Source organism: Salvelinus alpinus, chromosome 6 (assembly GCF_045679555.1).
Source record: "Salvelinus alpinus chromosome 6, SLU_Salpinus.1, whole genome shotgun sequence".
Taxonomy (NCBI): Eukaryota; Metazoa; Chordata; class Actinopteri; order Salmoniformes; family Salmonidae; genus Salvelinus; species Salvelinus alpinus.
In genome coordinates, this window is record NC_092091.1 from 17381597 (window position 1) to 17409242 (window position 27646).

General features: G+C 44.2%; 1 protein-coding gene across 4 annotated transcripts in view; it reads right to left on the minus strand.

Moving 5' to 3' along the window:
* Window positions 1-7098: 7098 nt before the first annotated feature.
* LOC139578267 (protein MON2 homolog) overlaps window positions 7099-27646 on the minus strand; it is a 52204-nt gene continuing 31656 nt past the window's right edge. For 2 of the 4 annotated variants that reach the window (XM_071405659.1, XM_071405658.1), the window contains 20 exons: window positions 27163-27267; window positions 26634-26714; window positions 26270-26434; window positions 26025-26126; window positions 23198-23308; window positions 22573-22748; window positions 21923-22085; window positions 20948-21241; window positions 20489-20687; window positions 19619-20268; window positions 18938-19081; window positions 17691-17708; window positions 16775-16903; window positions 15570-15760; window positions 15287-15347; window positions 15060-15183; window positions 14432-14639; window positions 12458-12493; window positions 11558-11640; window positions 7099-7866 (listed from right to left, as the gene is read on the minus strand). In XM_071405659.1, coding sequence (XP_071261760.1) covers window positions 7703-7866; window positions 11558-11640; window positions 12458-12493; window positions 14432-14639; window positions 15060-15183; window positions 15287-15347; window positions 15570-15760; window positions 16775-16903; window positions 17691-17708; window positions 18938-19081; window positions 19619-20268; window positions 20489-20687; window positions 20948-21241; window positions 21923-22085; window positions 22573-22748; window positions 23198-23308; window positions 26025-26126; window positions 26270-26434; window positions 26634-26714; window positions 27163-27267 — 3204 coding nt within the window. In that variant the 3' untranslated portion in view covers window positions 7099-7702. The remainder of the gene's footprint in view (window positions 7867-11557; window positions 11641-12457; window positions 12494-14431; window positions 14640-15059; window positions 15184-15286; window positions 15348-15569; window positions 15761-16774; window positions 16904-17690; window positions 17709-18937; window positions 19082-19618; window positions 20269-20488; window positions 20688-20947; window positions 21242-21922; window positions 22086-22572; window positions 22749-23197; window positions 23309-26024; window positions 26127-26269; window positions 26435-26633; window positions 26715-27162; window positions 27268-27646) is intronic. The other 2 variants (XM_071405660.1, XM_071405661.1) reach the window with 2 other exon arrangements.

Sequence of the window (27646 nt, forward strand, 5' to 3'; positions counted from 1 at the left end):
TGTCCACACCTTCGGGTGTGTATGTAATATATTTTTGTCAATGTCTATACTGAACAAAAATATAAACGCAACAATTTCAAAGATGTACTGAGTTACAGTTCATATATGGAAATCAGGCGATTGAAATAAATTAATTCGGCCCTAACCTATGAATTTCACATGACAGGCAATACAGATATGCATCTGTTGATCACAGATACCTTAAAAAAAAAAAAGGAAAAAGGAAGGGGTGTGATCAGAAAACCAGTCGGTATCTGTTGTGACCACCATGTCCCTCATGTAGTGCAACACACCTCAAAGAGTTGAGGCTGTTGATTGTGGCCTGTGGAATGTTGTCCCACTCCTCTAAAATGGCTGTGCGAAGTTGCTGGATATTGGCGGGAAATGGAACACGCTGCCGTAGACGTTGATCCAGAACATCCCAAACATGCTCAATGGGTGACATGTCTGGTGAGTATGCAGGCCATGGAAGAAGTGGGACATTTTCAGCTTCCAAATTCTCTAAAATGACGTTGGTGGCGGCTTATGGTAGAGAAAGTAACATTAAATTCTCTGGCAACAGCTCTAGTGGACATTCCTTCAGTCAGCATGCAAATTGCCCACTCCCTCAACTTGATATATCTGTGGCATTGTGTTGTGTGACAAAACCTCACATTTTAGAGTGGCCTTTTATTGTCCCCAGCATAAGGTGCACCTGTGTGATGATCATGCTGTTTAATCAGCTTCTTATGCCACACCTGCCAGGTGGATGGATTATCTAGGTAAAGGATAAATGCTCACTAACAGGGATGTAAACAAATGTATGCACAACATTTGAGAGAAATAAGCTTTTTGTGCATATGGCAAATTTATGGGATCTTTTATTTCAATTTATAAAACATGCAACCAACAGTTTACATGTTGTGTTCATATTTTTCAGTGTATGTACATTTTGAGCTTTATAAAGCGTATTGTCTGAGCATACTACACCACCGAGAGAAAGTTTAGAATATTATATCCTTGCCCTGTCTGAAAGTAAAGTTCCACATATTTCAATATTCATAAATGGGAAATGTACTTGAGTCCAGCTGCATTTGAGATGAGGGCTAATATTCAATTTGGATGGATTCCACTGATTCTGCTTTGTATTCCAGAGAATAAGCCAAGTAGTACTCTTACACAGGTAGCCCAATTCTGTTTGTTTTTTCACCAATCAGATTAGCTCTGAAAAAGATATGATGTGCAAAGATCTGATGTGATTGGTCAAAAGACTAATTAGTGGAAAAATATCTGAAATGGGCACTGTGTAAACGCAGCCTAATACAGGATTGAAGAGAGTGTGGCAATAAGAGAAAGGAGTCTTACCACACCTGAAGTTCATAGATGGAATAGTTTAGACTTTAGACCAATTAGTCAGCCTTGCTGAACTGCAAGTTTTCCACCTGGCTGGTGAGGTCTGTGTGAGAATGATTTGAGTGTCTTATTCAGAACTCAACACTCCAGGAAATGTTCTGGAATGTTGAGGCAGCCTATCATAATGGATCTTTAACCCTCTAAATATTGTATTATCAAACACAACATCATAAATTTTTTGAGAAAACACACTTAATTCACTGCTAGTTGCCATCTTGTTTCTGAGTAAATTCATGTTTGATTAGTGGAATCATATTGAATGAGGTTGTGTAGTGAGGGTTTATGGACCACCAGTGACCATTACTATAACAGTATTGTTATTGTGGATTTAACTCACTGCATAACTGTATGTTCCAGAAGTCTTATCTGGCCACATGATCCTATCCTTGAGTGGTGATAAAAAGAAAGACACGCACACACACACACACCCATCCACCCACGTATACACGCACGCATGCTCGAACGCAAACATACACACACACAATCTGTAGTGGATCTCAAAGTGCTGTGTCTGACACTCCCAGGCCCTCTGCAGGAGTCTGAGAGCCATCTGGTCCATACAACCCTTACACCACAAATTCCCATACAGTCAGGCCAGCATTGATCTGGCAGTCCACTCCTACTCTCCCCACGCGTATGTGTGTGGTCCAGATTGTAAGGCAGCGATGACACAGTCAGCCCTGTCTGTGGGTGGGTTGTTTTTTCCAAGGTCATCACATGGCATCGAAGCAGAGGACAGAAGTAACCAAGGTAGTATTTAGCTGACTGGGAAAGGCAAGGGTCCATACTCATCATCCCTGCCTGCCACTGTGAATGCGATGAGGTAGAGGTACGCACAGTAAGCACCTTACAATCAATAACTGGATCAATGACTGTATAGGGAAACTGAATAGATATTAAGAGGAAAGCTAAAGGGAAATAGGAGCAGAGTTGGTGTAAAGGACAAAATGTTTCACATGTAAGGCATGTGAGCTATGAGCAGAATCATGTAGTAAGAGTAGGTAGACTGTGTTTACAGTTCCTTATCGTTTCACTGAGTTATTATACTGAACAAAAATATAAATGCAACAATTTCAAAGATTTTGCTGCGTTACTGTTCATATAAGGAAACCAGTCAATTGAAATAAATTCATTAGGCCCTAATAATCTATGGATTTCACATGACTGGGCAGGGGCGCACCCACTTGGGAGCCAGACCCAGCCAATCAGAATACATTTTTCCCCACATAAAGCATTTATTACAGACAGAAATTCTCCTCAGCACCCCCCTCAGACGATCCTGCAGGTGAAGAAGCTGGATGTGGAGGTCCTGGGCTGGCGTGGTTACATGTGGTCTGCGGTTGTGAGGCTGGTTGGATGTACTGCCAAATTCTCTAAAATGAAGTTGAAGGTGGCTTATGGTAGCGAAATGAACCTTAAATATCCGGCAACAGCTCTGGTGGACATTCCTGCAGTCAGCATGCCAATTGCATGCTCCCTCAAAACTTGAGACATCTGTGGAATTGTGTTGTGTGACACAACTGCATATTTTAGAGTGGCCTTTTATTGTCCCTGCACAAGGTGCATCTGTGTAATGATCATGCTGTTTAATCAGCTTCTTGATATGCCACACCTATCAGGTGGATCAATTATCTTGACAAAGGATAAAATGCTCACTCACAGGGATGTTAACAAATTTATGCACATTTGAGTGAAATAAGCTCTTTGTGCATATGGAAAATGTCTGAGATCTTTTACTTCAGCTCACGAAACATGGGATAACGCTTTCCATCTTCCGTTTATATTTTTGTTCAGTATAGATGCACTATATCATTACATCCACTTGGGTTTGGGCTGTAAGTCAACGCTACACTACAGGTTCACAACCTAGCTGAGGCATTAGCAGCTGGGAAAACCAGCATCCCCCCTTCTCACCCTGTAAGTGGTAATGATGCAAACTGCAAATGACATGTGTTACAGTACCAGTGTTGATGTAGCACTATACTCTGGTGAAGGCTTGAAACCAATGCCTCAACCTGCAGAATCAGCTACAAGGCCAGAAAGGAACAACAGCTTAAAAAAAAGTTTAAAAAATGATAGACTTCACATATTTCTTGGATTGCCACCTCTGTTTTTCCTTTTGTCTATGTGTAACCCTTGTTATTTTGGTGCTTTGAGAGGAACAGTCCATATGGACTTGTCTTAGGAAACATTTTTCGTTGACTAGTGTTACAGTGTTGTGCAATGTAAAGGCATGTGGGGTGTGTCGTTCACACCCAGAGGCAGATGGTCCTGTCCGGTCCGTCAGAGGAAGGTGCGGCAGTGGAGGCTGCGGCAGCCGGTTCCGTTCCAGGATGCAGCTGTGACGATAATCATCGGAGGGAGCAGGCTGATTTTCCACTGGGAAGTGGCTCTAATTTACTGCCTTGGGGCCTGAACGGCCTGAAGCTGATTTATCTGCAGCCGACTCAAATGGGAACCTCCACACAAGATGGATGACTGGGTCTGGATAGGCCGAGCTAGAGAGGCTATCCTCCATAAATCCTACATTACCATATAGCTATCCGCACTGGCTCCTTCACTCACTGTACTGTACCATCTGTGAGACACTCAGTACAAGGGGAGCTCTCACAACGCTTCTTCCATGTTATATCAGTCAGTGTATGCAAAAGAGATGGAAACCAAGGGTTACTTAAGTCAAGACGAGTAAATGAGTGTTCAATATAGTTGTTGTTACCTCTGAAGGGGATGACATCTCCATCTGGGGATCATGAAGGGACAGAAATGGGCAAAAGGAGGCAGCCAGTCATGTCCCTGCAGAATACTGTATTCTCCATACACTACCCGTCCAAAGCCCCAATGCTAAAAAGGTGCTGGTGTGAGAAAAATATTGCTCCAAGTTGTTAACATAAACCTGCCCAGATAAATACTGCAGCTTGTCAGTGTAGGAAGGTCAAGTGTAGTAGGATCCAATCTTCAGTCAGCACAGCAAAACAGTCTGTCTGGCACCCTATTCCCTATATAGTGCACTACTTTTGACCATGACCCATTGGGCTTTGGTCAAAAGTAGTGCACTGTATAGGGAATAGGGTGCCATTTCACACAGCCACGGTCTCGGCTGAGACTGGCAGCTCTGAACTCCTGCTGGAGGACTGCAGCCTGCATGGCTGCACAGTTTCAGGGACGCATTACCCAGGCCATTCTCCATCCCCATCCACCATGAGACTCGGCTGCCATACTGATTCAGGGCTCAGCACAGGGCAGGCAGATGATACTGTGTACAGTTGGCTAGCAGCTAGCTATCTCAGCTAGGGTTTAAAAGGGTAAGTCACAATGCATGACCCATATCAGTAAACTGCAGCCAGCCAGACAGTCACAACTCAGTTTAGAGACACATGAAGCCTTGTGCTGAGCAGCATTGGCAAGCTGGATCATGTGTAAGTTCTCTGTACAGTAGTTTACATACTGTGTCTGTCTGTGGCACATCTGATGATGATTTAATTGAGTCATCAGATTACGAGGTCAGTCAGTGGTGCCAAAGGAACAACACTGTACAATGCTGCACATTTTTCTATCAACGTGCCTTGGCTAAAATTGGCCACCTGCCTTTAGACGTTTGCTTTACAATAAGGTGTCACGTGTTGGAGTACAGCTACCACTCACCAGTGACTTAAGGTATGCTAAACATCAACAAAGGACGTCATGGTTAGTCATATACCTAGCCTGACTGGCTGTCTGTAGGCTGTAGCAGGCCAGTTTTACCAGTGGGCAGTAGAGGAGCCACGTCACAGCTCGCTCTCTCTTCATAGCAACAGCACTATCTATCACCCGTCATACATGCTTTCCAGATTGAAGAGAGACGCAGCAGCCACTTTGCCTAAGGGTAACACCAAATAGCTGTTTATATAAAAATACTTCTTTGCTTCACATTTTTATCCATGGTGTACAATTAACCTTTATTGAAAATGAGTATCTATTTTTGCAGGAAATGCAATCATGGCAGCCTAGATGATATCAAATCAAAAACATGCAACCAAATCAAAATGTTAAGAAAATCGATGAAATGTGAAATGCTCAAAATTACACACAAGCAGCTTTTCCCCCTTGAATAGCATTTTATTTGAGTAAAAAATCATAACTGCTGCCACTTCTGGAACCTTCATAGCCAAGGCAAAACGGAAGGAATGTTGCAACAATACAGTGGCTAGACTTCTTTCACAGCTCCATTGTAACAACGTAGCTCTTATAACATTATCATATATTTATATTTACCTTTTAAAACAAATAAACAGGAAAATCCTCGGCTTGAAGTCGAATACCAGCACTGGCAAGGCAGTAGCTTGCGCAGTCATCTCCATAGCGGGAAATGTCATAACCCAACCAACAGCACAAACTACTACCTCAGCCAGTACATGGTCAAATGCCGATAGAAACACACTGAAATAGCAGAAATCACAACTGCCAATTATAACAAATACATTTTTCTTATATAATTCCGACCTGATACGTACGGTTCCACGCGCTTGGGGCTGGTTATGTTCATCCGATCTCCTGAGCGCAGTGAGCAGACGGTCGTATCATGGGCAGAGTTGAAATATGAGGGGAAACCCCGCCCAAGACCTCCCCCAGTCTACTCCTCCCATTTCCCCTGTGCACCAGACAACCTGCGGTCGTTTCCCTCATATGACCTAACCTCAAGCTCCAGTTTGTCGCAAGAATGGAAGACTTCACAAGCCTTCTTGCGCGACTGTTAACGTGAAGAAGGTACATGGTCGCAAATACCAAATATAATTCTTGCTTTGCACGATAATATGGCTACATCCCAGAAGCGATATCTTATTGTTTTTGGCTTGTGGCACAGAGAAAGTTAGCAGTTTTATACATAGCATTATACTATTAAATTACTAGAGGGGATTTGTCATAAACCCTCAAAGTTCCGGAAAGGACTGAAAATGGCAGCCATATTGGTTAGGGAGAAATCCAAACCAGTCTCATTGGAATGAATGGCAGTAGAGGCACAATCCTGATTTTACTTATGCAGGAAAATAAAAGTAACATCAGAAATGTGTCTAATATAATTATTGTCAACCTAAAATATTGTCATATAACTATAAATACAGTTTAGACAGGTTGTATACACATTTTCTGTAAAAATGTATTCTAAAATATAGCAAACAAAAATCTTAAAATTGTAATGTCTTTCTTGGAAAGCGTTGAGTGTATTATGATACAATATCAGTACTCGTTGCATTTACAACTTGTCTAAGTCCTATCACCAACTGATTTGAGCCAGTGTATGGCTGTAGATTGACAGCATTGTTTGAATGGAATGTAGGCATATTGGCAGTTAATATTTCTAATTATGGAATCATTCCTCTAAAACTGTCTGACTAGCTAGCTAACAAACATACAGTGCAGATATATTTTTCATATTCATCATTTTACACAATATCCTATCACAACACTGGCAAACCATGGTTGACCAACTCCCTGACCTTCTAATATTCTATGGCCATGACACTCACCCATTCATCAGAATTCCTCTGATATAATTTTTCAGGAAATGCCATTCAGGAGGTTAGTTGTTTAGGATTGTGGGAAATGTGTTTTCTACACTCAAGTCAGCAAGCTCTGCCACAATCTCAGATGCTTAAGAAAATGACACAGAGCGACATACAAGTCAATTACAGGGTTAAGGACAGGACATCACCGAGGCACACACAGAAATCATTTAATTGTTTGTAGAACTCTCCCATTTATTTTATACAGACAAGTACCCTTCTCAGGTCAGCTAAAATATGACATGGAATGTTACAGTAAGATTTGTAATAAAATCCTAGATGTTAAAAACTTCACAAAAGGTAATCTCATCTTTCCCCCTCTCAATCTTTTTAAAGGTCCATATAGCCCCAGTACTTTTAGTTTTTTCTTAATTACATCAACACTAACCACACACTGTACATCGACTCTATTCAAGAAATCAAAATAAAACAAACGAAAACCCAAAAGAAAACACTGCAATTGTTTTACTGTAGCAGTTAATACACAAGTCCAGCCAGTCAGAATGAGAATGGGAGGTGGTATCAACCAGCGTGTATTAGAAGCATACATTGATGATGTCGTGTGTAGCAGGTCAGAGTTCTCGTTGAGGACCGAGCAGTCGCCGGGGGAGCTCAGTTGCCACTGGTTACTGTCTGTTAGATGGGCTCATATGAAGTAAAAGAGACCGTCCGTCTATCCGTCCATCCACTTGTGTGAAGAAGTGTGTGTTTGGGTCTCAGGAGGACACATTCATTATGAATTCCTTCATTATAAAAAGGGGTTGGAACAGTCAGGACTCTCCGTTTTGTACTCTGGAGACAGGGGGCTGCATAAAGTCTTTGAAGGGCCCCATGGCCTCCTTCAGTGCTGAGCTGACCTCAGAGGAGGAGCAGGTGATGCACTCCACCAGGGTAGGGTACAGTGCAATGACCTGGGCCCACGTGGTCCCATCCACTGTAGGACACACACACACACACACACCATGGGATGGCATGGAATGCGGTGGGGAAAGAGAAAGGCAGAAGAGATGCAATGTGGGGATAGGAAAGGAAGGAGGGCAGAGGAAAGGAAGGAGGGCAGAGGAGAGGAAGGTGGACAGAGGAGTGAGAAGAGAAGAGGAGGGCAGAGGAGAAGAGGAAAGGGAGGAAGACGCAGAGGGAGAAGGAAGGGAGAGGAAAAGGAGAGAGCCACAGAGACAGATGTGAGAGAGAAAGCAATTAAATAAATCATTATTTTTATGGAAAGCCAGAGGGAAATATAAATGACTTTTTGTCTGGATAAATGAGGTTATAAACAACCTCAAGGGCACTTTGAATGCCTTACTTTTGCCTCCAAAAATCAAACATTGTAAATTGACCTAACAGGGTACATACAAATCTCTTCAGATATAAATTTCATTTGCAAACATTCCCCATTGTACTGTGACACAAATTAATAATGACTGAAACCAGGTTTCCATCCAACCTTATTATGGTGATTAAGGTACATTTTGGATAAAACATTTCACGACAGGCAAACTTTCCAAATGTCAACAAAACTAAATACGCTAGACAAGGCGGGATCTTTATGTGTCTGTAAAATTAATTATGTGAAAAAATGGTGGTGGAAACATCTTTATCCGCAAATATTTATATAATAACCATCATATGGAAAGTAAACTTGGAAGTCACGCGATGACATCGTGTGTGGTCCTCCGACTACGACTCAGGAAAGCATGCAGTTTATTAGGCTACAGATTAAATAAGGTATGATGAACTTCAACGTGTGGTAAAAGTGCACAGTGATGAGATTAATGCTCCTTTCCAATAAATATCGAGGGTCTTATTCTGGTGACATGATCATCGATGCTTGGCTGCCGTTTGATAAATTAAAATAATCTCCCTCTTCTGTCCATAATAATCTCATCATGTAGGCAAACCTACCCACACTGTATCTGCCAGCTGTTGGCTAGTGTACATACGCCAAGACCAGAGTGGGCACATTACCTATATAACAATTTCATTTTTACAAACCATCAGTAGAGTTGAACATGTGATGGAAACCCATTTAACTTGTATTCTTTAGTCGGTACATGGGAATTTAACTGCAAAAGTGTTTTTATGTGCATTCCGTCATCACGCACAGAATTTTATCAGCAACATAAGAACTGTAATATCCTATGTTTCTCAGAGTTGTGGTTGAACAAGGACAATATACATCTAGCTGGGCTTTCTATGCATCAGCAAGACAGAACGGCAGCGTCGAGTAAGCTCAAGGGGCAGGGGTGTCTTAACAGCAGCTAGTGCGCAATCTCTAATATTAAGGAAGTCTTGAGACTCATGAGAATACCTCATGCTAAACTGTAGACCATACTATTTACTATTTTTTGTAGCTGTCTATTTACTACCACAAACCGATACTAGCACTAAGACCGCAGTTAACATGCTGTATAGGGCCATAAGCAAACAAGAAAATGCTGATCCAGAGGCGGCGCTCCTAGTGGCCGGCGATTTTAATGCAGGGAAACTGAAATCCATTTGACTTAATTTCTACCAGCCTGTCACCTGCGCAACTAGAGGCACAGGTGACATATTTTACTCCAAATCACCTTTACTCCACACACAGAAACACATACAAAGCTAACATGCAAAAACTCAAACAGAAAGTACCAGTGATGCGCCCAGTACGGAAGTGGTCCGATGAAGTGAATGCTAAACTACAGTACTGTTTCGCTAGCACCGACTGGAATATGTTCCGGATTCATCCGAAGGCATTGAGGAGTTTACCACATATACCAACCAGAAGCCATGGATTATTGGTAACATCTGCACTGCAGGCGAGAGCTGACACTTTCAAGGAGCGTGACACTAATCCAGACGCTTATAAGAAATCCTGCTACGTCCTCCGACGAGCCATCAAACAGGCAAAGCGTCAACACAGGACTAAGATCGAATCCTACTACACCGGCTCTTGGCGCTTGTCGGATGTGGTAGGGCTTGCAAACTATTAAGGATTACAAAGGGAAACCCAGCCGGATTAACAGGACGAGTACTCGGAGCATGCGCTGACCAGCTGGAAAGTTTCTTCACTGACATTTCCAACCTCTCTCTGAACCAGTCTAATACCTACACGTTTCAATCAGACCACCATAGTCCCTGTGCCCAAGAACGGCAAGATAGTCATTTAGACAGGTTATTGCCCCATAGCACTCACATCTGTAGCCATTAAATGCTTTGAAAGGCTGGTTATGGCTCACATCAACACCATCATCCCAGAAACCCTGGACCCACTCCAATAGTTCCACAGATGACAATCTCTAATCTCTATTAATCTCTTTCCAAATCATGTCCAATCAATTGAATTTACCACAAGTGGACTCCAATCAAGTTGTAGAAATATCTCAAGGATGATCAATGGAAACAGGATGCACTGAGCTAAATTTCCGAGTCTCATAGCAAAGGGTTTGAATACTTATGTAAAGATATGTTTAATTTTTTTTTTATACATTTGCAAAAATTTCTAAAAACATGTTTTCCGCTTGTCATTATGGGGTATTGTGTGTTGATTAATGAGGAAAAACATTTATTTAATCAATTTTAGAATAAGGCTGTTACGTAACAAAATGTGGAAATAGGGAAGGGGTCTGAATTCTTTCCAAATGCACTGTATATTATGACGACATTTTGTGATGTTTTTTCATTCGTTTTGTACTTCGGTGAGGGTTTTTTCGGCTGTTCGAGCACACAACATTTTTTCTGGAGACAAGCCGAAGTTCGGAGCCGAAGTCTACACCCCATCGTCGATGATTAGTGAAGAATCCATACTGTTGATCAGTCTGTCATTCAAAGAGACGACTAATTTTCATGCAAATGTTTTAATTGAAAAACACTTCAAACATCTTATATAGGTAGTTGTAATGACAGATTTCTTGCGCTATCTTAGATTAATTCTGACTACGGGGTCTCAAAATGGACAAACAGTACTATTGCCGCTTTTGTCTTATTTTTCAACCGAAGGTCTTTTAAGGAAGCATGCAAACACACTCATTCGGTTCGGTTAGCCAAGTTTGGCTAGGCGCCAGCCGAACTGAAGCATGCTGACGGCTTAAGGATCTATCATGGTCTATACCCACCAACACAATTGTAAAGAGGGCACGATAACACCTCTTCACCCTCAGGAGACAAATGATTTGGCCCTCAGATCCTCAAAAAGTAGTATTTAGTTAAATAGTTAACTTTTTTTGCCTCATCACATACGCTGCTGCTACTGTTTATTATCTATCATGTTGCCTAGTCACTTTATTCCTAGTTATGTGCATATCTACCTCAGTCACATTGTACCACCGCACATTGACTTGGTACTGGTAACCCGTGTATATAGCCCATTTATAGTGGATTGTGGATTTATTATTACGCATTTTATTTTTCTATTTCCATATTTTCTTTCTCCCTCCATTGTTGGGAAGGGCCTGTAAGTAAGCATGTCACTGTTAGTCTACACCTGTTGTTTAAAATTTGATATGAACAAGTTGGGGGAAAATGCGCATATGTTTTTATGCAGATTTTGGAATATTCGCATGAAGATCTGTCGCCTATTGGATGGAAACCTGGCTTGATATAGTCAAATAAGTGTCAGTGTGTTTCCTAAGTAGTTTATTTCTACTCACCGTTTTCCGGCTGGGTCTTTTTAAGTGAGTCCATCAAAGTGCTGATAGCTTTTAAGACAAAGATGATTTCCGTCACTTGTTGCCTAAATATAAAATAAAAGGAATGGAATAATTATACTCACATATTCATGTACTGCATAAAAAAAGAACCAAACAAGGGGACATACAATGAGTACCAACCTTCAAATCTTCACAAACAAATCATAGAAAATAAATAAATAATGAAAACCCCTTTTTTCAGCTGGAGGCATGAATATATACACTGAGTATACCGAATACCTTCCTAATATTGAGTTACACCCTCCCCTTTTGCCCACAGAACAGCCTCAATTCGTCGGGGAATGGACTCTACAAGGTGTCGAAAGCGTTCCACAGGGATGCTGGCCCATGTTGACTCCAACGCTTCCCACAGTTGTGTCAAGTTGGCTGGATGTCCTTTGTGTGGTGGACCATTCTTGATTCATACGGAAAACTGTTGAGCGTGAAAATCCAGGCAGTGTTGCAGTTCTTGACACACACCGGTGCGCCTGGCACCTACTACCATACACTCTTCAAAGACACTTAAATATTTTGTCTTGCCCATTCACCCTCTGAATGGCACACATACACAATCCATGTCTCAAGTATTAAAAATGTAACCTGTATCCTCCCCTTCATTTACACTGACTGAAGTGGATTGACATCAATAAGGGATCATAGCTTTCACCTGGACTCACCTGGTCAGTCTATGTCATGGAAAGAGCAGGTATTCCTAATGTTTTGTATACTCACTGTATATAATTTGTATCAGTCAGTGTGGAATTCGCTCAGGTAATAGAGAAAAACACACATAGAAAAGGAACAGGAGCAGTTTGAAAAAAGAGTGTATCTGAAGGATGCAAATGTAATTATGCTAATAACCTGAGAAGTTGGCAATCAAGCTTCATCCTCTGTCCACTATGGAAGACAGTGAAAAGACTGTTACACTATGCCGCCATGGTAAACAAACACAGAACACATTCTAGGATGACAGTACACCTACCAGGGAGGTACAGTGCCATAGGAAAGTATTCAGACCCCTTGACATTTTCCACATTTTGTTACGTTATAACCTTACACTAAAATGGATAAAACATTTAATTTAAAAAAACTCAGCAATCTGCCCACAATACCTCAATGTCAAAGCAAAAACAGGTTTAGACATTTTTGCAAAAGTATTAAAAACAAAAAAAACAAATACCATGTATATAAGTATTCAAACCCTTTGTTATGAGAATTGAAATTGAGCTCAGGTGCATCCTGTTTCCATTGATCATCCTTGAGATGTTTCTACAACTTGGAGTCCACCTGTGGTAAATTCAATTGATTGGACATGACTTGGAAAGGCACACACCTATCTATATAAGCTCCCACAGTTGACAGTGCATGTCAGGGCAAAAACCAAGCCATGAGGTCAAAGGAATTGTCCGTAGAGCTCCGAGACAGGATTGTGTCAAGGCACAGATCTGGGGAAGGCTACCAAAAAATGTCTGCAGCATTGAAGGTCCCCAAGAACAAAGTGGCCTCCATCATTCTTAAATGGAAGAAGTTTGGAACCACCTCTTCCTAGAGCTGGCCACCCGGCCAAACTGAGCAATCGGGGGAGAAGGGCCTCGGTCAGGGAGGTGACCAAGAACCCGATGGTCACTGACAGAGCTCTAGAGTTCCTCTGTGGAGATGGGAGAACCTTCCAGAAGGACAACCATCTCTGCAGCACTTTATGGTAGAGTGGCCAGACGGAAGCCACTCCTCAATAAAAGGCACATAACAGCCAGTTTGGCGTTTGCCAAAAGGCACCGAAAGACTCTCAAACCATGAGAAACAAGATTCCCTGGTCTGAGAAAACCAAGATTAAACTCTTTGGCCTGAACTCCAAGCGTCATGTCTGGAGGGAACCTGGCATCATCCCTATGGTGAAGCATGGTGGTGGCAGCATCATGCTGTGGGGGTGTTTTTCAGCAGCAGGGACTGAGAGACTAGTCAGGATTGAGGCAAAGGTCAACAGAGCAAAGTACAGAGAGATCCTTGATATAAACCTGCTCCAGAGCACTCAGGACCTCAGACTGGGGTGAACGTTCACCTTCCAATAGGACAACGACCCTAAGCACACAGCCAAGACAATGCTGGAGTGGCTTTGGGACAAGTCTCTGAATGTCCTTGCGTGATACCAGCAAGAGGCCGGACTTGAACCCAATCGAACATCTCTGGAGAGACCTGAAAATAGCTGTGCAGCAACGCTCCCCATCCAACCTGACAGAGCTTGAGAGAATCTGCAGAGAATGGGAGAAAATCTCCAAATACAGGTGTGCCAAGCTTGTCGTGTCATACCCAAGAAGACCTGAGGCTGTAATTGCTGCCAAAGGTGCTTCAACAAAATACTGAATAAAGGGTTTGAATACTTATGTAAATGTGATAAAATAAACAGCAAACATTTCTAAAAAACACTGTTTTTGCTTTGTCATTATGAGGTAGTGTGTGTAGATTGATGAGGGGAAAAAAATATTTATTCCATTTTAGAATAAGGCTGTAATGTAACAAAACGTGGAAAAAGTCAAGGGGTCTGAATACTTTCCGAAGGCACTATATGAATACCAAGAGAACGAAAGAGAAAGGAGGGAAGAGAAAGGACGAGAGAGACTAGGGGGAAGAAAAATGATGAGATACTAGAGGAATATGGATGGAGAAACTGATGCCACACTTACCAGTGTAAGCACTCTCTTGTTAATGTTGAATGCAAATTGTGTAAAAATGTGCATAAAAGCGCTAAATATGCTGCGTTTTGGTGCGTCTACTACAGGGGTCGTGGTCTCACCATCCCTGTTCTAGAAATCATTTTAGTGATGTAAGTGGACTCACCTGGGCAGTGGGCAGCGTCCACTCAGCCTCTCATCGTCCACATAGCGCCTCAACACGTCCTGGGACCTCTTGAGGAGCACGGAGAGGGCCATGCGAGAGATGTAGCCTTCCTGGGGCGTTGACACCTTGTTACTGAAAGAGAACTGGAGCAGCGTCTCAAAACACACTTTGGAGAACTCCTCCCGCATCCGCACGTCTACCTCTGCCTCTGTGGAGGGAAATATGGTTGTATTTGCAAAGATTGTGATATGTGGTTGTCATACCTATTTGAATGCCCTTATTGTTAGTCACTGTGATATAAGAGCATCTACTAAATAACTAGAATGAGAAACGTACATAACAAATATTTGGTTTCAGAGGTGATGCTAGAAAACAGTTTTTTCGGTGTTTTTGATCAAATAAAATTGTATTTGTCACATGCGCCGAATACAACAGGTGTAGACCTTACCGTGAAATGCTTACTTACAAACCCTTAACCAACATTATATATTATAGATTCATTAATAAAAGGAAAATCCAAATGATTGAAATTATACATTGTGACCAACAGAAGTGTATGGACTATGTTAACATATCGTTAGGGGAAGAGCAAAAGGGACTGGAATAAGAGTTGGTGTTCTTTCCTTACCTGTGAATGAGGAGGACTGTGAGTGAATGGATCCTTTATTAAGCATGGCCATAATCTGGCCAACAAAGTCTTTGGGGATGAAGATGGCAAACGGCAAGATCTCTGTGCTGATCAACTGCACCACCTACAGAGAGAGGACACACACAGACCTCAGAGATTGGCAGGTATAAAGGCAGTAATACAATTCAAAGATTGGTTTAAGTGTGGTCAGTCGGTCAGGTTTTTACCTCAACGTCAATGGCTTCATTCTTCTGGAACTCCTGGATGGACACATTGTCTGGAGGTGTGCTGTAGAACAGAAACGCAATTAATGAGCTACTGCCTTATGGCTAATCAAGACCCAGTCCTCCATCCAGTGTCAATACTGAATCAATGCCTGTTTCCCAGAATCTGAGGAACATTCAGGTGCGTCAAAAAAATAAATTAAAAAAAACATTACATTTTAAGGTGCAATATGTAGAAATCGCTCCGCATATTTTTTATGAACTGTCTGAGAAAGGGTGTACCTACCTTTTGGTGAAAAGGAAGTCTTCGAAGGCATTGGACAGCTCTGGCCACATAGTGTCAAACTTCCCAGAGGAGGCGTGCTGACGTGCCACGGGCAGCCCGGTGGATAGCACCTTCAGCAGGGATGACACAGCTAGCTTCCACGTGCTCTCTGACGGACACCCATACTTTAGGCCCAGGGGCATCCGCAGGGTCTATGGAGGAAGGAGAGAAAGAGTGGGGTTGGAACACAATGGGAGTCTTCAATGAATGGACCAGCCTGGTTGACCGGTCTGCTAGTGGATTAGCTAACACTTAGGCTCGACTTCCAGGCTATTTCCTCAGGATCTATGGGGGAAAGGAGAAAGGGTAACGGGGAAATGAAGATCACAACGGTTCATATTTAGATGTAGTGTGATTGAGATAATGTGTAGCATATTCTGTGTAACGAGAGGGGAAGCGGCGTTGGAAACACAATGGGAGTCTTCAACTTGCCTGGTGCTCGATCTGCTAGCGCAGGAGGGAAAAAAAGTATTCCTGATGGTCTTGTGTGTGTGTGACTCACTAATGACGCAGAGACCTGTAGGTATAACATCAATCACAGACACATCTAAACAATGATGTCTTGAGCCATCGATGTCTATGCATTTTAGTCTCAAAACCAGGGAAAGAATGAGCAACGGAACAGAAACAGACTGTCTTTGTGACAAACGGCTCCCTCTTTCCATACACAGCTGGCCTCCCAAAGGTTAGGATTTTATGGCTATGACCTCTGTTCTCAGGAGAGGGAGAGGAGGGTTGGTTTGAACCTATCCATAGAAAAACTCTCTAATGAGGTCGTAGCAGAGTAGTAGTCCTGGTTCTGGGAGTTGCTTTAAGAAGATAATGGGAGTCAGATCGTCTCACACACACCAGACCAGGGCTTGTTGGGAAACAACTTGGTATGTCATTGACCCACAGGAAACAATAGAGGAAAACCTGACAGCTTTGTAAAGAGATGTTGTTTCTCATGACAAAGAGCAGCTCATTTATGACAGAAACACTAGTCACTGGAGTATGATAGACTAATGGGAGATATGAAAGATTTTTTAGAATGGCGTTGACATTTGAAATTAGGGAGTAGTAGTTTCAACCAGAACCAGCACTAGGAGTTCCAGTTTCCGAGCAACTCCTTTTATATGAACACTTAGAAACAAAATAACATGTCTTGGTGATGTTGGAGACAGCACCTTGATGATGTTCTGTAGGACTTTCTCGTTGATGACAGCTTTGTGACAGGCTGTTTTGTGGTAGAGGTCCACCACCACCTCCAGGGACCTCTCAGCAAAGGGCACGTAGTTTAAGGCAACCCATTCTGCCTGTACAGAGAGAGAGAGAGGTTATCTAAAGCTGAAAACATCCCTCCATTCAAATACTAACAGGAGCAAAGCACCATATAACTTGTAGTAGAAATACTGTACATGTGCAAATATGGACAGCACGACACTAAAACAGTCAGTAAGAGAAGTGATAGGAGGATGGGACTTGACAGGTAGGTAGTAGATTCAGAGAGAGGCATATCCACTGGTTAGTCAGCCTCTTCAGGATTCCGTGATCATTTTCTTTTAGCTAAATCAATAATTCCCAGCATATTATTAGAGGGCTTGAAGATTTGACCAATCGTCGCACTATTTCCGCATAAAACAGTCAAACCATCGCAATATTATCACATAGAACTGATCCATGACCACAGAACACAAAGAGGGCTCGCAATTTCAACAATTCACCTGACATTTACCGCATAATATGGTTCAATCAACTCACACGTCAACAAACTCGTTGACAGAATTGTTGCGACGAATCGGACAAAAAAATCCTTGCATATTCGCCATGCAAAATGTCTGAATTGCAGCAGCAAAATCAAGAATTTGGGCCTGCAAATTTCACAAAAAATCCAAGCGAAATCCTGGAGGGACTGGTTAGTGACGGACAGAACAGATAGGGGTAGGTAACATGGAGTGAGTGATGATGTAGACAACGTCTTACCAAGCATGCGGTGGGTGAAATGCCTCATCTACTGTAGTAGTGATGGGACCATTGAGCAGTAATACACAGCTGAGTACAGTACAGTACTAAAGGGGGCTGAAGGGGGGAGGTGGAACTCACCGGTGCAAACAGCTGGATCTAAAGGTTGATCCAGTGAGTAGATGGATAGTACGACACAAAAACAACGAGAAGAAGGTTGGAGTTAACTTGTTTGCTGGTGCCTGGTGTTATTATACCAACTTGTCGCCACTGACCAATTGACTGACAGTGGCAATCATGTTTCTTAACGGTTTGATTGAACAACAAACTGACTGACAATATGAATGACTGACAGGTCAAGTGACAGACAGACTTGGAGCTTTTACTGGTGAGAGTAGCGATAGCGTTAATTAGCATAGCTGATTCAGCCACCACCATGAAATCAAAACCACTCATCAATACAACATACTGCATCTCCCCTGATAGGCACAGCAGCTGCTACACCAGATGATGTCATCAAAGACCAGACCGTTTGACAGGCTTTTTTTTGTAAGTGTGAGAAAACAAATAAGTGAGGATAACACTGAGATGAGATCCTAGCTTTGTTTTAAAGATTCCCTTCTGTTCTGAACTCAGTGTGAACAAAGCAGGTATCATCCAATAGCCTACTTTAAAAAAAGGGTTGTACGAGTTAAGTGAATCTCACTTGTCCTTCATTCTGAGAAAAGGGAATAATGATGAACTTGGGCAGCTATCCTGGCGGTTAGAGTGTTGGACTAGTAACCGGAAGGTTGCAAGATCGAATCCCCGAGCTGACAAGGTAAAAATCTGTCGTTCTGCCCCTGAACAAGGCAGTTAACCTACTGTTCCTAGGCCGTCATTGAAAATAAGAATTTGTTCTTAACTGACTTTAAATAAAAGGTAATTTAAAATAAATTAAAATAAAAAGCTGCCGAAAGCCGGAAAAATGTCAGGGGCTAGCGTGCTGCCAGCCTGAGGGGCTAGCGTGCTGCCAGCCTGAGGGGCTAGCGTGCTGGTGGGAATGAGAGAGAGAGAAAGAAGAGATCGTTTATGGCTGCTGATACGGTTTATAAGACCTAGCTGTGTGTCTTTTGATTTGAACAATGGGGGCAGGGCAAATGAGGACCAGACAAAATAAAGGGGAGGGGCTTAATTAATGTCACGAGACGGGGGGGGGGGGGGGACCATTTTCAGAAAGCCTGGAAAGAAACGGACGACTGGGATAGAAAATGTTTCAACATTCCTTCAATGGAAAATATCTGAGGTATCGAGAGAGAGCGAAAGCGAGAGCGAGAGAGAGAGAGAGAGACTTGCACACAAAGCGTCAGAGAAAGACAACGGCAGAGAGATAGATTGTGATTCGTTACCTGGTTGTATTTAGCGTTGGCCACATGTTTGGTTTCCAGCTTGCCGTACTGGGGGGGTTTGCAGGAGAACTCGACGAAGAGGAGCAGCTGTTCAAAGACGGCTGGGTACATGACCTGCAGGTTCTCTGGGCCCACACAGATGGCCTGCAGACAGAGAGACAGTAACCTCACTCACTACTGCCCTCACTAGAACCTCACTCACTAGAACCAGGGAACCTCACTCACTACTGACATCACTAGAACCAGGGAACCTCACTCACTACTGGCCTCACTAGAACCAGGGAACCTCATTCACTACTGACCTCACTAGAACCAGGGAACCTCACTCACTACTGACCTCACTAGAACCAGGGAACCTCATTCACTACTGACCTCACTAGAACCAGGGAACCTCACTCACTACTGACCTCACTAGAACCAGGGAACCTCACTCACTACTGACACCCATCAGTTTAAACAAGGTTATACTACACAGTCACATACTGTTCCATTAGTAGGTCAGGAGAAAAGGAACAATGACCCTTTAAATCAATGTGCTAGTTTCCATAACAGAGGACAACAAAGGAATAGCAACCTTGTCCATCTAATAAAAAGGGAACTGAGAGCATTTAACAGTGTGTGTGTGTGCGGATTAGCTTTCGCTTTAAAAATGTTATAATTTTTGTGCTGCGGCCCACCCACCTTCTGCAGCACGTCGAGCGCGGTGAGAACGGCCTCCTGCAGGCTGGTGAGGACAGCCTCGGTGTAAGAGGGCAGGATGAAGGGCGAGGCGTCACTACTGATGGGTATGGACACGGCCCCGTGGAGGATCACCCCCAGTTTCCTCAGGTCCTCCATGCTGAAGCCAGTCTTTATGTGCTGGTAGAGGGCAGGGAAGATCTGGACTAACGCTGTCAGGAAGGGCTGGCTGGGGACGAAGGAGGGTCTGTCTGTCCCCGTCCCACCACTAGGGGGCCTCGTGCTGTCTGTGCCTGTCCGGTACCAGGTGTTCCACGCCGACCACCACAGCGCCGCATCCTCCAGTGCCGATTCCTCCCCTGGTGGAGGGGCCTGGAGTTCGGCGCCGTTGTAGCTCGTCAGCCTCTCCAGCATCGAGTCGGAGCGCAGCAGGGGTCTGCCGGGGCCCGGGGCGCTGAGGGGGTCGATGAGGACGGGGGAAACACCCATGGCAGCCAGAGCGTCGGTGGGCATTGCGGAGTCCTTGACGGGTGTGGCGATCTGGAGGATCTCCTGGAAGGACTTGAGCGCGGCCAGGGAGACCTCGCTGTTCTTACTGAGGGCAGCAGACTGGATGTGGTCCAACAGAACCTCCCACGCCTTGAAGAAGTCACCTGTGGAGTGGACACAGAACCAGGTAAGAAGAGGAAAATATTGGGGCCTATTCATTAAATTAGTATTTTGCATATGCGTGGGGACAGGGAAATGAGGAGGAGGAGCACTGTCCATAAATCATTAATCTTCCTCCTCCTGTCATTGAGTGTAGACATAAGAGTGAATGAAAAAAGCTTGAAATAAAAACAAGTGACCACACACAGACAGGGACACACACACCTAGCTGCTGCAGGAGGTATCTCCTGGTGTTGAAGATACGAGCCACCCCTGCCAGCGTCAGCACCCAGGTCTCCGCCCACTGTTTCTCAGCTGTGTCCCGTGAGTGGTGGATGAGGATGTTCCCGCCCCCCGACTCAATCTTTTCCTTATCGGCCGTAGTGGAAGACTTCCTCACACAGTCCAGCAGGTGGAACAGAACCTGGTTTTATTGACCGCCAGAGGGCAGATGACCAATAAGGTTGTTAAAATCATACTGGGTGGTTTCAAGTATTAGCAGCAGGACTTAATCACGTATGATCAGGTTCAAATTGACAGATCCCAAAAGGACAATCCTATTTGACCGCATGTTTCCTTGATAGACGACGGCCAGTGACTGAACGTTTGAATAGCTTCCAGTATGCCATAGGAGTCTACAGCCATGCATCATTCATGTGATTACTGTTAGTGACTAGACGGTACCTTCCAGACGACGATGTGCCAGGTGGACTGCTGCAGTAGGGTGCCGTGGGCAGCGATGGTGGAGAACATGGTCTGACCGGCGCTCTTCCTGACGGCGGGCCGGGGGTCCACACACAGCTGGCCCAGCTTGGCGTATAGACACAGCCACAGGCAGTCGAAGGGAGGGGCCGGGTGAAAGGGCCTGTTCAGGGGCTCGCCCTTCTCCTGAGCCTGCTTCTGCAGCGCGGTCTCCTCCCTCTCTAGATCCTGGGTGATGGCCTCGCCCCTCTGGAAGAAGTAGTCAGAGATGTTCCACTGTGGGGGAAAACAGGGGGAGGGAGAGACGTTGACTAAAATCACTAGCACAGACAGTCACTTTCAAAAATCATTGTTTAAATACTAGAAAGGTAATACCTTGGGGGAACGCAACAGCAATTATAACAGTATCAACAAGCTCAATACTATATAGGATATAAAACAATATATGCCACATACTGCGGTCGTACCAGGAGTCCTATTGAGGGGAGGCTGATGTTAAGTTAGGGCTAGTGTTAGTCATGGTGTGTTCAGTCTCACCAGGAGTCCTATGGAGGGGAGGCTGATGTTAAGATAGGGCTAGTGTTAATCATGGTGTGTTCAGTCTCACCAGGAGTCCTATTGAGGGGAGGCTGATGTTAAGTTAGGGCTAGTGTTAATCATGGTGTGTTCAGTCTCACCAGGAGTCCTATGGAGGGGAGGCTGATGTTAAGATAGGGCTAGTGTTAATCATGGTGTGTTCAGTCTCACCAGGAGTCCTATTGAGGGGAGGCTGATGTTAAGTTAGGGCTAGTGTTAATCATGGTGTGTTCAGTCTCACCAGGAGTCCTATGGAGGGGAGGCTGATGTTGAGTTAGGGCTAGTGTTAATCATGGTGTGTTCAGTCTCACCAGGAGTCCTATGGAGGGGAGGCTGATGTTGAGTTAGGGCTAGTGTTAATCATGGTGTGTTCAGTCTCACCAGGAGTCCTATGGAGGTGAGGCTGATGTTGAGCTCCTGGTTCTGGAGACCGAAGCTGCCGGCTACGTCCACTACGATCTGGAGGCACGCGCAAGGCATGGTGGGGAGGAAGTCAGTCACCACCAACTGCAGGCACTGGAATGCTGTTCGGATCAATGACTCTCTGGGGGACAGGAGGAAATACAGCAGGCGAGATCAATTAAAGGTGCACTACGCAGAAATCGCTCTGCCACTTCCTGGCTGCTAAAAAAAAAAAAAGAATTGCCTCATTTCATTTTATGTGACAAAACAAGCAATGCATAGTGCAGAGAATCATTGTACAATCTAAACCGCTGTGAAATATCTTCTTAAGAACACAAAGTATCTTATTTTCGTCTGTTTGATGTACAAAACAAAAATTAAAAGACACACAAACAAAACTTAAGAACGGGAAACATAGCAAATATAGAACCGATCTACAGCTTCTTAGACTTGCTTTCAATAAGAATGACAGATCTTTAACTCACATTTGGTCGGGTCGCCCGAAAAGTAACATATTACCGCTTTAAGTGTTACTACTGCTAAAATAGTAAAGAAGCACATTATCTCTGCACCGCTTCAACGTTATCGCTCTTCCCATCTATCCTTTCATCCCTCCCTCGCTCTCTCACCCCTGGTCGTTGCGGATGGCCCCTATTACGCCCAGCACTAAGGGCCAGCCGGGCCCCAGACTGTCCCCTTGGCTCTGGAGGATCTGCAGCACGCTCTCCAGCTGCTTCTGACGGATGTCTGCATGGAGCACGTTGGACAGCTCCTTCAGCGGGTTCAACAACAGGAGCTGCAGCCTCTGACAGAGGGATAGAGGGCAACCAGTGAAGAACAAACACCATTGTAAATACAATCCCTATTTACGTTTATTTAAATGTCTCCATTCCTTTGAAACTTTGCAATGTTTACTGTTTATTTCACATCTGTTTATTATCTATTTCACTTGCGTTGGCAATGTAAACATGTTTCCCATGCCAATAAATTAAAATGGAATTGACAGAGCGTGAGAAAGAGAGAGAGAGAGAGATGGGGACAGAGAGAAAGAAAGAGGGCAGGGAGTGTCCTTAAGATCTAAACATGTCAACTATGTGTGGGTGGGTTGGCATGGTGAAGCGGACTAATAGCTAGTCATCTTAACACCTTCCATTGCATTGTAACAGTCTTCCAACTTCTAGACAGGAAATGTTCCAGCATTCCCTGTGTTTGGGTTACTGGGTGAAGATGAGCGAGATGGGATAGTAGTAGTACCTGGTTCTGTGCCAGAGGGGGGTTGTGTTTGTAGGCCAGGCCAGCTTTGATGAGGGAGGTCACAGCCTCAGCCCCCCACTCTCTCATTCTGGCATTGGGGTGCTGGCAGACCTGCAGCAGGGAACAGAGGGTAGGGCACACACACGAGCACGGATAAGGAGATCAGACATCACACGAGCACGGAAAGGGACATCACACGAGCACGGAGATCAGACGAGCACGGAGATCAGACATCACACGAGCACGGAGATCAGACATCACACGAGCACGGAGATCAGACATCACACGAGCACGGAGAGGGACATCACACGAGCACGGAGAGGGAGATCAGACATCACGGCGGGGGAGATCACACAGCACGGAGAGGGAGATCACACAGCACGGAGAGGGAGATCACACAGCACACGAGCATGGAGAGTGAGATCACACAGCACACGAGCATGGAGAGTGAGATCACACAGCACACGAGCATGGAGAGGGAGATCACACAGCACACGAGCATGGAGAGGGAGATCACACAGCACACGAGCATGGAGAGGGAGATCACACAGCACACGAGCATGGAGAGGGAGATCACACAGCACACGAGCATGGAGAGGGAGATCACACAGCACACGAGCATGGAGAGGGAGAGCACACGGTACACAAACACGGAGAGGGAGATCAAACGGTACACAAACACGGAGAGGGAGATCACACGGTAGACAAGCACAGAGAGGGAGAAAGAGGAGAGTGGGGGTAGAGAGAGAGCGAAAGAGATCTGGGTCAGGGGCTGTTCAAACAGTATGTCCACCCAGTGGTTAAAACACTGTATGCCTGTGATGAATTAAATAATGTAATTCCATTTGACAGACACATAATCATGAACGCTGTGGCGAGATCAGCTGGCTTTCAACGAGTTGCATTGTTGCTCACTACACTGGACAGCTACACCAACAGTGATTAAGACGCCATATTAGCCCCATCCTTTACACCCCACAAGTGTCTGTTATATACACGTTGCCCAACATGAAACAAGTATGTGACTTGTCTAGAAAGGCTGGCATATCATTACAGCTGATGTATATATTCAGATGTCTGTATAGCAGTGGTCACCAACCGGTCCATCTCCAAGGCATTCCTAATCAATCACCAAACATTTCTGTACAAAACCCAATGATAAAGCCTTGAGTTCCTATTTAAACATTTTAAAATGTGCGCTGTTGACGGTAGGTGCACTTGATTCAGTAGCCCTAGTGTCCTGGGAAGGCAACGTGTTACCATTTTGAATGATTTCACGAGCCTGAAGGTAGAACTCAGTCTACCCAGCAGGCCCAGAGAGCAAATCTAGTGCACCTATAGGCCTACTGCTGGCCAATCAGATAGCTCAGATCACTGCGTCTGCACAGTTTCCTGGAGCCATAGACCGTAACACACAGCAAAGTTCATAATGTGAGATTTCAAAACCATGACGAGAGAGACTGAATGAATACAGCAAACAGCTGTTTTATGAGTAAGTTCCTGTTTAAGTTGTTATTCAGCACTGTCAACACTTTGTTCAACAGTTTTATAGGCCATAAAATGCATGTTGATAAACTTTTATTGCTATTATTTGCGGCTTGTGTCTCTTCATATCGAGGAATATTTCACTTTCTCTGGTCATAGGAGTAACAACATGGTGCATAAGGCAGAAGAAAAGTCATGCAGTGATGCCATCGGCTGGAAGATGGTGAGTCAGGTGAGAGGCAGCCTCACCCCTGCTCCCTCCCTCACCTCAGACTGACCATCAGATGCAGGCCATCAGTCCAGTTAAAACCATTTTTTTTAAAGCAAATTATTATGCTCACTCAGCTGTGCCTCAAGAAATACAACAAAGTATCTATTCCAGTGTGATCATATACCTACAATTTTTAAATATAATTTCTAAATAGTCTGAGAAGAACAACATTGGCAGGACAATTCAAGCGCAGCCGATATGCAGTGATAATGTATTGGGCCTATAGCCTACTGCACAAACATCATTGCTACAGAACTGTTTTTAATTGGTTAATGTTGCATAGGATTATGTTTAAGTCGTGTAAAAAAAACTAAAGAAAAGTAGAATCGAAGCAATAGATCTCGGATTGCTTTTTGACCCAGAAAGTGATCTGTCCTCAGAAAGGGTTGGTGCTGTATAGTATCCATAAAAAAAAAACAGAGTTACAAAAATGCAACTCAAGCGAGGAAATTTAGATCAAACATAACAGCGAAGCAAACATAAATGTGTTGCAAGCTGCACATTGCATACTCTCAGCTCCAACACATTGATTACCAGGCAGAGAGGCACAGGGAATGAGAGCGGAAGCAAATGATTGGGAGGAGACGTTTCCGAGCTTACCTTCTGCAAAACAGACATGGGTTGCAAAAGAGAGGGAGATAGAGAAAAGAGAACGGTTTGTTTCAGACAGACCACACACAACAGGTGTATTACTTTTACTACACAGAGGACAGATGCCACTCAAGGCATTGGAAACGGGGGAGTTACTACCATTACCACGAAATGAAAGGGCTTGAGAAGTATCTATTGAAGTTTTCCCAAAATACCACTTCAATTGACCTGGGTTCAAATACTATTTCAAATATTTTCAAATACTTTCAAAGTTAGCTTGAGCCTGCCTGGAATGTGAGATGGGCAGTTCCAAGTAGTGGGATTATTCTACTGGTCCATTTAAAGCAAGCAAGCTCAATCAAGTACAGATTTGAAATAATAAAAAAATATTATTTGAACCCTGGACTTCACTACCCACCTCTTCCATTATGATGGTATATAAAGGTCTATTGGTGGTCTATAAGTGACTGGAAGACGTACCTCCAGTAGATGTCCAGTGAGGGGCCTCCATAGGATCTCTATACGGTCCATGTTGACCAGGCCGGTCTCCAGCAGCTTGGCAACAGCAAACAGAGACGGCTCCTGGACACAGGACGAGAACAGAACATATGAGTGACTGGTTTGGTGGATATAAACATTACACATTCAGTAACACAAGGCGGCACATACAGAAGATGGGGATGTCATACGTTGTTGCTCTGGCTACATGCACGTATAGTAGTTACTTTGTTAGTCCCATAGGCCATCTCCACAGCCTCCAGAGAGAGGGAGCACAGTGCGTTGATCAGGTGATGCAGTGACACGTCGTCTAAGTACTGGGAACTCTCAAAGAGCCTAGACAGGATGTTGGCGATGACAGGCAGGTCCGTCATCACAGCCGTGGTCAGCACCTGTAACCAACAGACATCAGAGGAGTCAGGTTTGTCTGTTACTATCCAGCAGAGTCATGTACCTTAGTGTGGTGTCTAGCTTTGAAGGCTGAATAGCCAATGAAACCTTACGGAGGCTGTTGCTAATTGATGCAGAGAATTTAACTAATTACAGTATGACTATGTAAGGCAGGGCGATCGATTTGTGGCTTTGTATTACCGTGCTTGGCCCCTCTACTGCACGACCAGGCTTCAGAGCACCTCCAACCCCAGGCTTCAGACCTAGGATCCACACCAGGTGCTGGGAGAGGAGAGGGAAGGTGGGAGATAGACAGAACAGGAAGAGTGGAGTGCGTGGTGAGAAAAGTCAGAGTGATTCACTCAGACCACTTCCACTATATAAATGAGAACAAAAATAATATGTTTTTATGAATTGAAATATTTAGGCTTGTCAATATCAACAATAACATAAAAAAAATCCCAGCTTGGTTATAATACGGTGTAAAATTGTACCAGTGTGTGTGTGTGTGTGTGTGTGTGTGGCAGAGGAGGCTGGTGGGAGGAGCTATAGGAGGACAGGCTTATTGTAATGGCTGGAATGGAATAAATGGAATGGTATCAAACACGGAAACCACATGTTTGACTGTTCCATCTATTCCATTCCAGCCATTACAATGAGCCCGTCCTCCTATAGTTCCACCCACCAGCCTCCTCTGGTGTGTGGTGAATACAGTATGGTGGAAGTGTACCTGCAGCGTGGCCAGCACCAGCTGCCAGGAGGTTCCCAGCACCGCCCCATGGCAGTGGGCCAGGTTCAACAAGGTCCGCATACACTGGATATTCTTAGCTGTCAGCTGATAGATGGAGAGATGGAGTTATGCAACACTACTGTTTGTATGTGTGAACGTCTAACATTTGCTCATACGGTGCCCTCTAGTTGTGGTGTTGTAGTAAATGTTGTGTAGAGGTACACTACATGACCAAAAGTATTTGGACACCTGCTTATCGAACATCTCAGTCCAAAATCATGGGCATTAAAATGGAGTTGGTCCCCCCTTTGCTGCTATAACAGCCTCCACTTCTGGGAAGGCTTTCCACTAGATGTTGGAGCATTGCTGCGGGGACTTGCTTCCATTCAGCCAGAAGAGCATTAATGAGGTTGGGCACTGATGTTCGGAGATTAGGCATGGCTCGCAGTCGGTGTTCCAATTTATCCCAAAGGTGTTCGAAGGG